This window comes from Plectropomus leopardus, chromosome 8, assembly GCF_008729295.1.
Source record: "Plectropomus leopardus isolate mb chromosome 8, YSFRI_Pleo_2.0, whole genome shotgun sequence".
Classification (NCBI taxonomy): domain Eukaryota; kingdom Metazoa; phylum Chordata; class Actinopteri; order Perciformes; family Serranidae; genus Plectropomus; species Plectropomus leopardus.
In genome coordinates, this window is record NC_056470.1 from 12,858,661 (window position 1) to 12,871,839 (window position 13,179).

The 13,179-nt window shown below is 36.1% G+C and overlaps 1 protein-coding gene across 1 annotated transcript; it reads right to left on the reverse strand.

The window, feature by feature from the left end:
* Positions 1 to 4,580: 4,580 nt before the first annotated feature.
* On the reverse strand, positions 4,581 to 9,839 carry LOC121946998 (taste receptor type 1 member 1-like). Its single transcript, XM_042491855.1, has 6 exons — positions 9,667 to 9,839; positions 9,093 to 9,390; positions 8,207 to 8,932; positions 6,690 to 6,896; positions 6,208 to 6,328; positions 4,581 to 5,509 (listed from the first exon to the last, which is right to left on the reverse strand). The coding sequence occupies exons 1-6, from the start codon at positions 9,837 to 9,839 to the stop codon at positions 4,581 to 4,583; spliced, it is 2,454 nt and encodes an 817-aa protein (XP_042347789.1).
* Between the last annotated feature and the right edge of the window lie 3,340 nt (positions 9,840 to 13,179).

A 13,179-nucleotide genomic window follows, 5' to 3' on the forward strand; every position in this document is an offset into this window, starting at 1 on the left:
GCATGTTCCTTACCGAAAAAACACATTCCAGTTTTAGACTTTTTTCCCCATAGACATAAAGAATGAAAAATGAGAAATTTATTAACGTTAAACTTTCCTCTGTTAGAACATTTGGATTTTTTTTTCATTGACCTTTGCAGCCCAGATTTAAACAAGTACAGCTAACAGTGGCCATTATTGGTTTTAGTCTCCTTTAGGAAAATCAAGTGTTGTGACACCTTAGGCCCAGATCAAAATTTTAGCTGCTTTTCCTTTAAAATTTGTATTTTTCAGGCTATGTTTTTATGGCACTGTCCAGCTTTTGAGAAAATGAATTTTCTGACCCCTGCTAGTTCCCACTACCTGCGCTTGATAAATTTAAAATTGTATCTGCTTTAGCATTTTTTTAAATCAGCATATCCCATCAGATGGTGTACAATAATGATTACTGGTTTTATCAAGTATATTAAAATTACAAGGAATTAATGCTTTACATGAGGTATCAATACAGCTGAAGTTCATAGTGGATGATCAAAAGATTTGCCTTTAAACTTCTGCATTTGTCTAAAGCAATACAATCCCAAAACACTTTTTAGATAAACTGCAGTATTTGCCTGTCACCAGTACAGCTGCAGTGTCAATGTATGCAGCGCTTGTGTAAACTTTTTTCATTGATCTGTCTCTTCTTGGTGATGCAGAAGAGCATTACAACATTACAAGAATAGGCAAGAATGTTGGCACATTGAAGATTAAAAAAAAGTGCACATCATGGCAATGACAGTGCTTTTTGTTGCTGAATGCCTGGCAAGAAAAGCAAAAGTTAAAACAGTGTAACTATATGTGTGACATTAAAGAAATTGACAACATCCTCAACTTGCAACCACTATCATTTACGGAGTGTGTCGTGTATGTCTTTGGATATTTCATTTTGGATAAATGTGAGAGAGTAATGTGTGGATAGGATATAAGAGTCCATATCACAAAATTAATCCGTATTGGAAAATGCAGGATAGAATTTTGTTAAACTGCTGTTGTCAATATGAGCAAAAGGTTGTTGGGTAAACCTGTTATCTTAACATGTTCCAATGAATCTTATTTTCTTTAGCTCAGTTAATGTTGAGTCTTTATTTTGATCTATAAAGTATTCATTACTATTACAGTTATATCACAGTTTTATAAACAACACTGTCATTCATTTGAACCACATGAAAAGGGGAGCCAAAGATTATCTTTATTATGCAAATACCAGCTGCATGAAAGATGCAAAACAGCTTCCCTTTTAGCAGCCACAGGGAATGGGAGGACAAAAACAACATTAAAAACTGCAAGACAATTGTAATCAGTAAGACACAAATACATATGGACTTGCTAAATCAATAGAGTTTTTAGTCATTACACCCTTTTTTATAATGACTAAAACTTGAAAAGATTTGAACTTACATTGTGCAAGTTTGCCAAGCTAGACTTAAAGGAGTCCAGGTTTTTAGATTTGAGGGCTCTGTATTCAACCTTTTACATGTATTTATTTATTTTTATTGCCAATAATTGATTGGATTATAACATATTTTAAAGCCTAAGACCTTCCCCGACTTTCTCAGTTGCCTGTAAAAGCCTGTGGACTGATTTCTATGTAAAAGACTTGGGCTGATGTGATTAACCTTGGCCAAGAAATCCCTTTCTAATAGAAAGCCAAACTTCTCCCCACAGACTGCTGCATCCCTCTTCAGCTCCAATCACAGAGTCTTTGCTGTGTTTTAGTTACATATATTTTCTGACTGAAGGTCTGTCTCCTGAGGTGTAGTCCACCTGCGTCAAGGCAAACTTGCGTTAATCTCTGAGTGGCAGGGAGCAAAGTGGAAGAACAGTTGTGGTCTGATAAACAATACATTTATAATTTCAGTGGTCCAATTTATAAATTAAATGCCCCCTGGTGCCTAAAAAAATCCAGAATCACTGATATGTAAAATATATTGTAATATTGTAGTCCTATAACATTAGTTAACGTTAACTCACTTTCTAATGCAGACAAATAGATAGTTAGCATCCAAATCCAAATCATGCAGTGCAGCAAAGTAGCTGTTAGCTGGATGGCCAACATGATGATTCAACATTTTGAGAGAAAATAAAACAACAGAAAAGAGTAAAGGTTGGAGATTACTGCCAGAGCATTAAGCATCTGGATGTGTTTGCCACGGGAAAGTATGTTCACAGTGGCAAAGATGATCTAGGTGAGGATCAGCAGGAGCAGGCAGAAGGTTATTGCCTTGACTTCACTATAATTTTTTGGGTCTTGAGGTATTTTCTCATATATGAGAAAATAAAGCAAAGGGATCACAAAATTAGAAGTAAAACCACAGGACCAGAGGATGCTTTGACATTAATGTCACAACCAAGAATGATTTTGACTTGGTACCAAAATATTTCATTGGAGGGCTTGGTGGGGGCACAAGTATAGCCAATAATAAGTAAGAGTGCCTGAGTAACAAATGCCACAGAGGTGATCAGCCATTGTACATGATATTTCATCAACCAGCTGCTGACCATTTTGAATGTGGCAGCTACTTTGAATATGCAAACAATTTGGAAAAAGGGCAGCTTCATTTTATGTTGTTATTGATTCACTCCCCTTCTGTTGTATAAGTGCTGTAGATGTCAATATGTAAATCAGTGCAGGTTTAACAGAACTCTTTAACTCTACATGGATTAATACAGAATGCTCTGAGGCAGGTTAGTATAATATAATCAAATAAGATTTCAAAATGTAAATGTAATGTACAATGTACAAAATATAATTGTACATAGACTATAACAGCAATATAAGTTTTAATGTCTACAACATTGTTGAACAAGGCCACAGAGGCCGGGAAAGTAGGGTCACTATATTAATGCTTAGTGTCACATATTAATATAAATCTTTATGTGGCTTTATGTGCTTAATTGACCAATAAAGTAAGACAATCTGATGGCCATGTTTTCCACTTACAGCCAGCTCACACAGATAACACTTTTTCACTGCTGATACAACTGTTAAGCACAAAAAAGAACAATATAACAGAACAATAAGTAGAATTAGTATTAAGAGGTTCTTTAGGAGGATACAGCTTGAAAAAACTGTAATATCATAAATCTGTAGGACTTGAAGCTTCATCTGTGCTAAAATAAAAAGGATCATGAATAAATCAAATGCTATTATTATTATTATTATTATTATTATTATTATTATTATTATTATTATTATTATTATTATTATTAATGAGGGATTATCTTCTGTAATTTTAAGATCAGACATGAAAATTTTAGCGTTTTGCAAGGTTTTTTCAAGGTATACTTTCCAAGAATTCCTGTGTTCAGTGAAGAAATGATAAGCCATCCATTTCATTGTGTGTTTGTAATAATGTCTTAATGACACTGAAATTATAATATTTTCTATTTCTGCTTTTTTATCCACTTCTAGTGTTGATAATCTACATCTTGTGTGCTGAAATTGGTCCAAAGGAGAAATGGCACGGCGAAGATAACACAAACATTTCTATCCGGATGGACGGTTAATGTCTGCCTGATTCAAAATCAAGGTACCAAAACATGTGCAACACACACACGCACACGCACACGTGCACGCACGCACACACACACACACACACACACACACACACACACACACACACACACACACACACACACACACACACACACACACACACACACACACACAAACAAACTCACAAACTCAATGACATTTTATGAATAGCTTCACAAAATCTGGTGTCAGCTTGTGTGTAATGCTGTCTTTCAACCATGATGAGGTGAATTCATATACGGAGCTACAACATGTGTATCTATTGGGTTCACAGACAGCAGGTTGATATCTGTGCAGACTACAGACATGAACATGAGGTAAATGTTAAATGTATATTTGAACAAAGTTGTGCGCACAAATGTTACAAAATCAGAATCTATACATCTGCACAGAAACTGTCATTCTGCACCCCGACTTTAATCTCTTTAATATAAAATCATTATGCTACTTCGTATATTCAAGGTGTTCTGGGAGTCTGGCTTGTAGCCAGTGTCATAATAAAGTGGTGCTTTCATGTGGTGATATTAGTGCTATAGCAACTACAAAAGTTGAACAGGAAGAAAATCTGAAACGTTTTATTTCATGTTTTTTTTCCATCACTCTTACAGTTATATAACTGCTGTACATGTAAATATGTAAATCAGTGCAGGGCTTAATAGAATTACCAAATGTTGAAGTATCACTTAATTATCTGAAGCTGATTAGTAACATGATCTAATAAATTATTTAGGAGTATGATAAAAGAACAGTATACACTGAATATAACTAGTATAAGTTTCAGTCTAAAAGTCAACCGGAGTAGAGGCAGCTCCATGTAAACATTTATTTAAAACAATGTATACATATTGAGATTTTGGATTGCCTCTAACATTAGCCTAATAGCCAGTCACATCTTATCAGTTCCTCTCATCTTCTTTCACCCTTTACAGTAAAGCCAAATTAGTATAATTTCATTGAAAGTATTCAGAAAGCCTACAGCTTGTCAGTTTTTCTGTATACAGTTACTTATTTTTACTTGAAGCTGCTACTGGCTGATTGTTTTGGTATAACTCTGAATGAGACCTTGGAAGTACTCTTGTGTGTTTTTGTGCGATTGAAAAAGGATGATGCAACATTTTGGGAGGAAATAAAACAACAGAAAGCAGTAAAGACTGGCGAGTACTGCCAGAGCATTAAGTGTTAGGATGTGTTTGCCACGGTAAAGTATGTTCACAGTTGCAAAGATGATCCAGGTGAGGATCAGCAGGAGCAGGCAGAAGGTTATTGCTTTGGCCTCATTGTAATTTTTTGGGAGGTCTTTTCCCATGTAGGAGAAAATAAAGCAAAGGAAACACAAAGATAAAAGTAAAACCAAAGCACCTGAGGATGTTTTGAAATTAATGTCACAACCAAGAATGATTTTGTCTGGGTACCACATTGTTTCATTGTAGGGTTTGGGGGGTGCACAAGCATTGCTAATTATAAGTAAGAGTGCCTGAGTAACAAATGCCATAGAGATGATCAGCCATTGTCCGTGATATTTCATCCACCATCTGCTGACCATTTTGAACTTGGCAGCTATTTTAAAAATGCAAACAATCTGAAAAGAGCGCACAACAAAGCATGCGAGACAAACAGTGTAGAACAAGAGAAATGGTAAGAACCTTAAGATACAAGATGAAGTTGTTGGCTTACCAAAGTAAAAGAACACACTAAGACTACACAGACTGAGGCAGCCTAAAATTAAGAAGCACATTGGTCCCCCAGCAGATCTGACAACAGGTGTGTTGTAGTTGATGGCAAACAGAGCGGACATGGCTAGTGAGAGGCCCACCAACGCACAGGCCCCGACCATGATCAGTATAGCCCCACCGTCTGTGAATGGGACGTACTCCACCTCCCGCAGACTGCAGGATGTACTTCCTACTGCAGACCATTCTGTCTCCTTACACTTGATACACTTGTAGGGATCATCTGTTTTACATGAGAAAAAGACAGACTGTCAGTTAAATTCAGGTTCAATGTAAAAAAAATCCTCTGTGAGTTATACAGGCCAAACAGTTTAGAAGGCAATTTACAGTGATAAACCCTGGAGGAAATATTAACAATTCACATTATACTGTATATTACTCTAGTTGAACTGGTGTGTGCATCTAGTCAACTGGAAAGTCTGAAATTAGCTCCCATCAAATCCAGAATGATAAAATAGCTTTTACCAATTTTCCTGATTTTGCCTGTAATGGCATCCCTTCTGGATATCCAAATAATTCACAGGGCACAGTGACAAGAGATGTAATCTCATTTAAAACATGAACTGAGAAAGCTTTAAATTACATGGATTCCAGTGGTAGAAAAACTTTGTGCACCTAGCGCCTAACACCAGGGTGGGACAGTAATAAAGTATATTCACTTAAGTAGTGCATCTAAAAAAATATCAGTACATGTTTTGAGTATCTGTTCTTTCCTTGCATGTTATTATTTTTGGAAAATTATTACTTTGACTTCACTACATTTGAAAGACAAATATCCTAGCATCATTACCAACATTAAATATACATGTTTTTGTCTTTGTCCACTTTTATACATTATCTATGATTTATAAAGTGCCTGGAAATGAATTTTGCATGATGTTTAAATTAACTTATAGTGACACACAGTGACTCTTACAATACCTGTGCTATTGACATAAGTTCCATTTTGACACTTTTCACAGTTGAAACAGCATTTGTGGAGTCCGTTATACTTTCTGTAAAATCCTGAAGGACATTCTTGCGAACACAGTGAAGAAGGCACCTATACAAGAGAGAATTATATGACAGAAAAGTAAATGTAAATGCAAGAGAATGCAATAAGGGGTGGAGGGCAAATGATAGAAAGGTGGTAGTATTTAGACCTATACTGATTTAAAAATTCTCAACAAGGTTTGAAATAGGTAATCAGCATTGAGTGTTATATCTAGACATCCCTGCAAATGTCAGAAAAAAATAACAAACATTATTAAAATTATATCAAAATCTTTTTTTTACCCATGATTTGAATATTAGAGGTTTGTTTTTCATTTGAAAGTCCGGGTTGTGCCATATTGGTGTGAATTTATTTGGAATCAGTGAGTGTCCTGTGACATGGTTGAATTTTTTGCAAAAAAACTACTTACTTCTCCCTTTGTGTGCCACTGAATTTTACTGTCGTTGATGAAGAAATCAAACGGTGGGTGAAAATTATAAAAGCCAACCTCCTCTGCATCACCACTTTGGTTCCAGAAAACTACAGAATAGGATCCGTAGTTTGGGTCACCATTCTCATCAAACTGAATTTTCTGGTTTAAAAGTGTGAACTTTGACTTCTTCAGCTCTGCTAGAACCTGTTGATACACAAAATTCAGATAACTTTAATGTGTTCACCATGAACATCAGAGATTTTTATTAAAAAGGGTTTTTAAAATTATTCCTATGGAGTGGGAAACTGCAGTGTGATGCCTCTTCAGAGCTGTTAAGGTGTGACTTATTAGATTGTACACTCTCATCTATCTCTGAAAGTTTTGATTCAAGGTAATAAGAGTAGATAGCATGCAGGTGCATGATCAACTGACTCACTACTAAAGGCAGAAATCAGACAAAACATTTGCACACTGTGCAGGTAGTTAACTGTAAATTCAATTACAGAAAATGTTCAGCCTCCCAGAGATTTAATGGGATAAAGGCATTCTGCAAAGATCTCCTTGACACTGAAACATTGCTCTATTTTAAGTGTCCAACTTGGATCCATCAGCAGAGTGTGCAGATGTGTCTGCTGATTTCTGTTGTTTGATCGGTAAAAATCAGCATTATTGTATTGTTAAGATTTCAAGACTTTGGACCATTCCCAATGCACCCTTTGACTGTACCATTTAGCCCTACCCCTCTGTTTTGCATAATCACATCCAGTGGTAGGTTGTACCAGTTCTTGTTGGGATAGAGGGATTGGGGGGAGTGTTAGGGCTACATGGCCCTCCAAACAGAGATTTTTCAGACACACTTTAAACTGAGTGTCATGACAAATCATTGGCAAGATGGCTGCATTAGCAACGAAAGTAAACCACAAATGTATTTTCTTAATATACTAATATAACAGTGGTAATATCATAGTTTAATGTTGTTTCAATGTATCATGGTTCTTTTTTTTTTTTTAATAACAAGCATAAAAGTCCCGCATTTTGACACAATTCCATGTAGCAGTGACAAGTAGTGACTTGTTTTTCTTCGAATGATCGCGTGAAAGTCAGGTTGTGAACCAATGGCAACCACCCTGACAACCACAGAAGGTTGTCTGTAGCCCTCGCACGCCAAATCACCACAGCAGAAGACGACACATCTTCGCACTATTTGGCATCACTTGTCACATCTGTTTACATAAATGACAGCATACTGATGAGGTGTCAGGGTCTTACAGGGTTGTCCCATTTCACTGTGTTCTAAGGAGCAAAGTGGCGCTCAAAAATGAGGGGTAGAGACAAAAACATGAAATGGGACTGGGCCTTTGTTTACATTTGTTATATGCAATAACAAAACAGAAGAGTATTTTGTGCTATGATTGGTCACTTTCAAATAGACTTTTCTGTAATAAAAACTTGTCAGGAACATGAACATCCAAAAATCTGAGAAAAATAAATTCTCAAATTATTGTTAGACTTACCATGTGTGGGTACACTGTAATGTTGGTATTACATCTGCCGGCTCCACATTGCAAGACATTGTGTAAGGCATGAGCGATGGCGTATACAGCAGCATGAACAGGAAAATTAAAAGATGGGTCTGCAGCGATGACATCTTTTGCACTCAGGCTGCTGCAGTTGTAAACCTGATTACAAAGCATGTTTTGTTCTGCCTTTTCACAATGAGTTTGGCTTCTGGAAGAATGAATGAAATCAGTGAAACCAGGTATTGTCATTCTTGGTTGAGACACCCCGAGTACAGTTCCAATGTTTCTGATGCCTTTTTTCTTGGGGAGCTTCTTGTTTAAGGACCATCCATCTCCAGCAATCCACACTTTGTTGGTGACATTTAGTTTTATTGCTGCCTCAATTAGAGCCTCAGCAGTCCATTCAGGAGCAAAAACAATTATGACACCTATCTTATGTGCCTCTGTCTGTTTGAATATTTGAGAGTGATCTGTAAATTGATTCAGGCTTTTGGTGTATGCAAGGCAGATCTCAGTGTCCTTAATCCTCTTAATGAACAAGTCCTGGCCATCTTTGCCATAGTCATCATCAATGTAAAGGAAAGAAACCCAGCGCCAATTAAAGTACTGCACAAGCTTAACAATCACTTCCATGACATTTTGACTGGGATGCACTGTACGTAGGAATGAGGGAAAATTCTGTTTTCTTGACAGGACAGAAGTAGCAGCTCCATAAGCAACCTGTTTAAAGAGTAATAGAAAATTGAAATTATTTTCAGTGGCTATAAATTCTCAAGATTTAAGAGCTGTTTTATGTATTTTTTTTCTTTAATTGTGTAAAATGTTTTTACTTGAACTAACAAGTAAGAATAGGTTATAATACAATAGTTGGGAAATTTACCATAGGAATTAGATTCATCATGAAGAGAGGTGCTACAGTCAGGGCTTTAGGGCTTGTGTAAGTGCCGACCAGTGCTATCACTTTAGACAGATTCTTGTGTGGTTCATCATAAGGTTGGATCAAGCCATTGGTGGAGATGAGGTTGAAAAAATCTGGGAAATTGTGTGTATCTGAGCAGTGGTCAAATATCTCATAGCCGAGAGATACATTTGGCAGGAGGCTGGTGGAGTTATTGATTTCCTCTACAGAGAATCTCATCACCTGAAACCTTCGATAACTTGAATGAATTAAGGGTTTGCTGTGGAGAGAGGAAGACAATGAGAGAATGTGAGAAAAAGTTTCACAGTTCAAATATTAATGTTTGTGAATTTTTTGCACAGACGAGGATATCTAAAACAGGATTTCATGGACAAGGACTTGAAGTTTGATAATTAATTCAATTTGTTTAGGGGGATATGTGCTACTAGCAATATCCATTAACTTGATTTTGAGGCAAAACTCTTGAATGTTTTATCTGTCATCAGTTACATCAGGTGCTCAGAAGATATACTCTCAGATTTATTATCATTCTTACCTGGAGCAGTCGATGGCTTCTGGTCTGTCATGATAAACAGGGGCACTGTCATGATGAATATCAAAAAGTCCACCCAACACGTAATCTCCTTCAAGATGAAACTCTGACGTGCACATAGCCAAGGCAAGGAGAAAAATTCCCAAGAGACATAAAGAAACCAGAAAATGTTTCATTGTTGAAGTTATTTTTTACCAATCCAAATGTGAACTCCAGTGGGGTGAGCCTCTAGATTATGACACAGTGGTGATGGCTACACTGAGTATACGAGGTGTCATAGACAGATAACTGCAAATGTTTGCTGAAGAATATACAAATCAGCATGCAAAAATAATCTAAACAGGTGTTTCAGAGTCCATGTGATGACCACACACATGATTTAATAGTCATGATGAGCCAGTTTTATTACATCGTGAGTGAAGTCCCACGATGAAGTCAGGCAGTATTGGAAATTATGCATTCCTTGTTTTAGACAAATTACTAACTCAAGCTTTAAGCCAGTGTAAATGAGAGATATTTTTACGTGATATCTCAAGAGGGCCATGAGGGAATTTCTACAAATTTGGCACAAACATCATGGTTTCATGGGTACAAAAAAATAATGTTTTTGCTGGATAAAAAACTGAAATACATTTGTCAGTGAACATTTTGCCAATTTCTGAACATTTTATCGATAACAGAAATATGTTTTCAGTGAACATTTTTTTGATATGTTCTGTATCAACATTTTTGCAACTTGCCAGATGCATTAATTAGCAATATTTAATCGTTATGTTAATTAAAATGTAATTAGTAATTTCCCTCAAAACATATTTGTGTTTCAAATGTGTTGTGTATAGACAAAACCACAATGTTTATCTACAATAATTTGCGAGGTGAAAACCGCCATGACACATACTGTACATGTTATCAAACGATGCTGCCTTAATTGATTGGTTTTAAGCAACTTTAAAAAATGGCCCTCCTCAGTTTAAGTATACGCTGTATTGAGAATATTTATACCGCTTCACCTTGCTGTAAGACAGCCCCTACCGATGGGGATTTGAAGCTGTCATATCAAAAAATAAAATTAGCCATTTTATTTCAGTGAATGGCAGAGTTCCTAGTCTACCACTTCCTCAGTTAGCTGTTTTGCTGTGGCCCCATCCACAGCAGTATATTGCTTAGCTTACATGCTGGTAGATGTGGTTTATCAAACATGTTAGCAAAGTAACACACGATAAGCACAACCGAAACATTGGATAGGTTGGACCACTGTTTGTAACTCTATATCTTCATGTGTTACAGTTATGACTGAAAACGACAACAGAAATAGACAAGTTTACCCAGTTTACATATCTCCACAATTTAAAACAGCATCCAGTTTTCTACCCGGAAGTGGCTTTTCTTGTTAGTGCAACATCACAGTGATTTCGGTCTATAAATGTAATTTGTAGGACACAGGACTGCATAGACAGACCACAAGAATAAACAGCGTGTAGATCCAGCATATTTTCTTCCGTCTAATGTGGTGAATTAAGAGTTGACAAAACCACAGTTGGTGGTTGTTGGAACAAGACGTACAAACTAGATGACCAAAAAGATTAAGACAGTTTTAGTGAGTATTATGCTGTTTCTGTCATATTAGTAAATGTGTTTCACAATGGGTTAAATTAAACTAACAATTAAACTAACATTAGTCTAAGCTCAGTGAAAGAGAAAAACTTGGATTGGTGCTCAGTTGTATTTTTCTGTTTAATAAGGAAAATCTATGTTAGATATAGGACAAAATGGTGTTCTCAAACTAGTGAGTGTGGCATATTTTACACCACCGCTGACATGTGCTGTCACCATTACATCCCACAACACCACTTCTATTGTACTTGTCAAATGACTACAGCAAATATTAAATTTCCTTGATGTTCATTAAATTTATTTAGTACTACAGTTATCTCACATTGTTGAAAACAACACAGCCTTTTATTTGAACCACATGGAAAGGGGAACCAAAGATGATCTTTTCATACACTATGCAAATGCCAGCTGCATGACTGATGCAAAACCCCTTTCCTCTCTTAGTCCACAAGAAGACAGACAGTTTGCATAAACACATGGCAGTGAGACAAGGTTTTACACAAACTTCAAATAGTACAACACGGTAAAATGTGATTTTAATGTTAAATTAGTGGCATTTGTTTTGATAAACCTTTTATATAATGGCCAAAACAGCTCAAACATGTTAATTTACCTTGACATGACTTAATCTGAAAGTTTGTAAAGACAGGTTTACAAGAGTTTTCAAAAGTGCAACGTCAAAATGTTGCATCTACTACAAATAAGCTCTGCATGACTTAAACTTTGACCAAATACATCATTTAAAGAATATAATTTGCAATCATGCTATGAATGACAAAAACAGATGGCCAGGCCAAAAAAAAGAAGAGGAAGGGGTGGAACAACTTGTTCTGATTGGTAGAAAGGGACGGGCCCTCATCTGCTCGAGAGATAAGTTATAAGGGGATGCCATGACTAATAAAAATCATAAATAAATAGTATTACGGAAGCCATGTGAGGTGGTGAAATACTTAATAAGTTATGGTAAATAGCAGCCATATGCTTTGATATGCTTTTGTGTTCCAAGAGATCACTTATTAATCAACATTATGGCCCATATTGTGACATTTTATATCTTTGTATGTTACGTGAAGATAGACTTTCTATATGTAGCGCTCGTTTGTTTGTCTATTTTTTTCCATCTCACACTTAAATCACACATTTTATGTCACCTCAGTGCTCAAGCTGTCAATGTTAGCAAGCAAATAAATGTGTTCTTGATGCTCTTGCAAATAGTTAGCAGCATCCCATGGCCGTAACTGTATGTTCTTATTGAGATAACATATATTTATATTTATCTTACAGTTAGATGGTCTGATGGCCACCATCCCACTAACGGTCAGCTTACATTAAACACTTTTTAGGTGCTGATACAACTGCGGAACATGTTACTATGGTCACTGTCTTTTGGATATTTTGGCATATGATATCAACATATAGCTACTAGTAAGCCCTAAACACAGGGTTCAGCTGCGGCTGTTTGAAGTATCATTAGTTTTGCAAATATTTAGTCAAATAGTAAAAAAAAAAAAAAATTCGACAAACGAAAATGAAAAATGAAAACCAGATTAGGGCCAGCTTTAGTTTATGTGGCACCTTTGTGAAAATCTTATTTTCATTTCTATTTAACCCTTTACAGTAAAAGCAGCAGATTTTATCAAGCTGAGAGGAGGGTCGAAACCTGTCTTTTAGAGAAAACAGTTTTTCCCTGTGAGGAAAATATACACAGTATGCCAACGAATAATATACAGCAGTAGCCTATAATAGCACTATATTAATGTTTAGTGTCACATATTAATATAAATCTTCTGACATTCATTTTACAGCATCCTAAATATGTTTTTAAGGGCTGCTCTGGAAATGTTGTTAAGTACAACACTGAGCCAACAGTTGTCTTTCTAATAGTTTAATTCAGGCATTTGC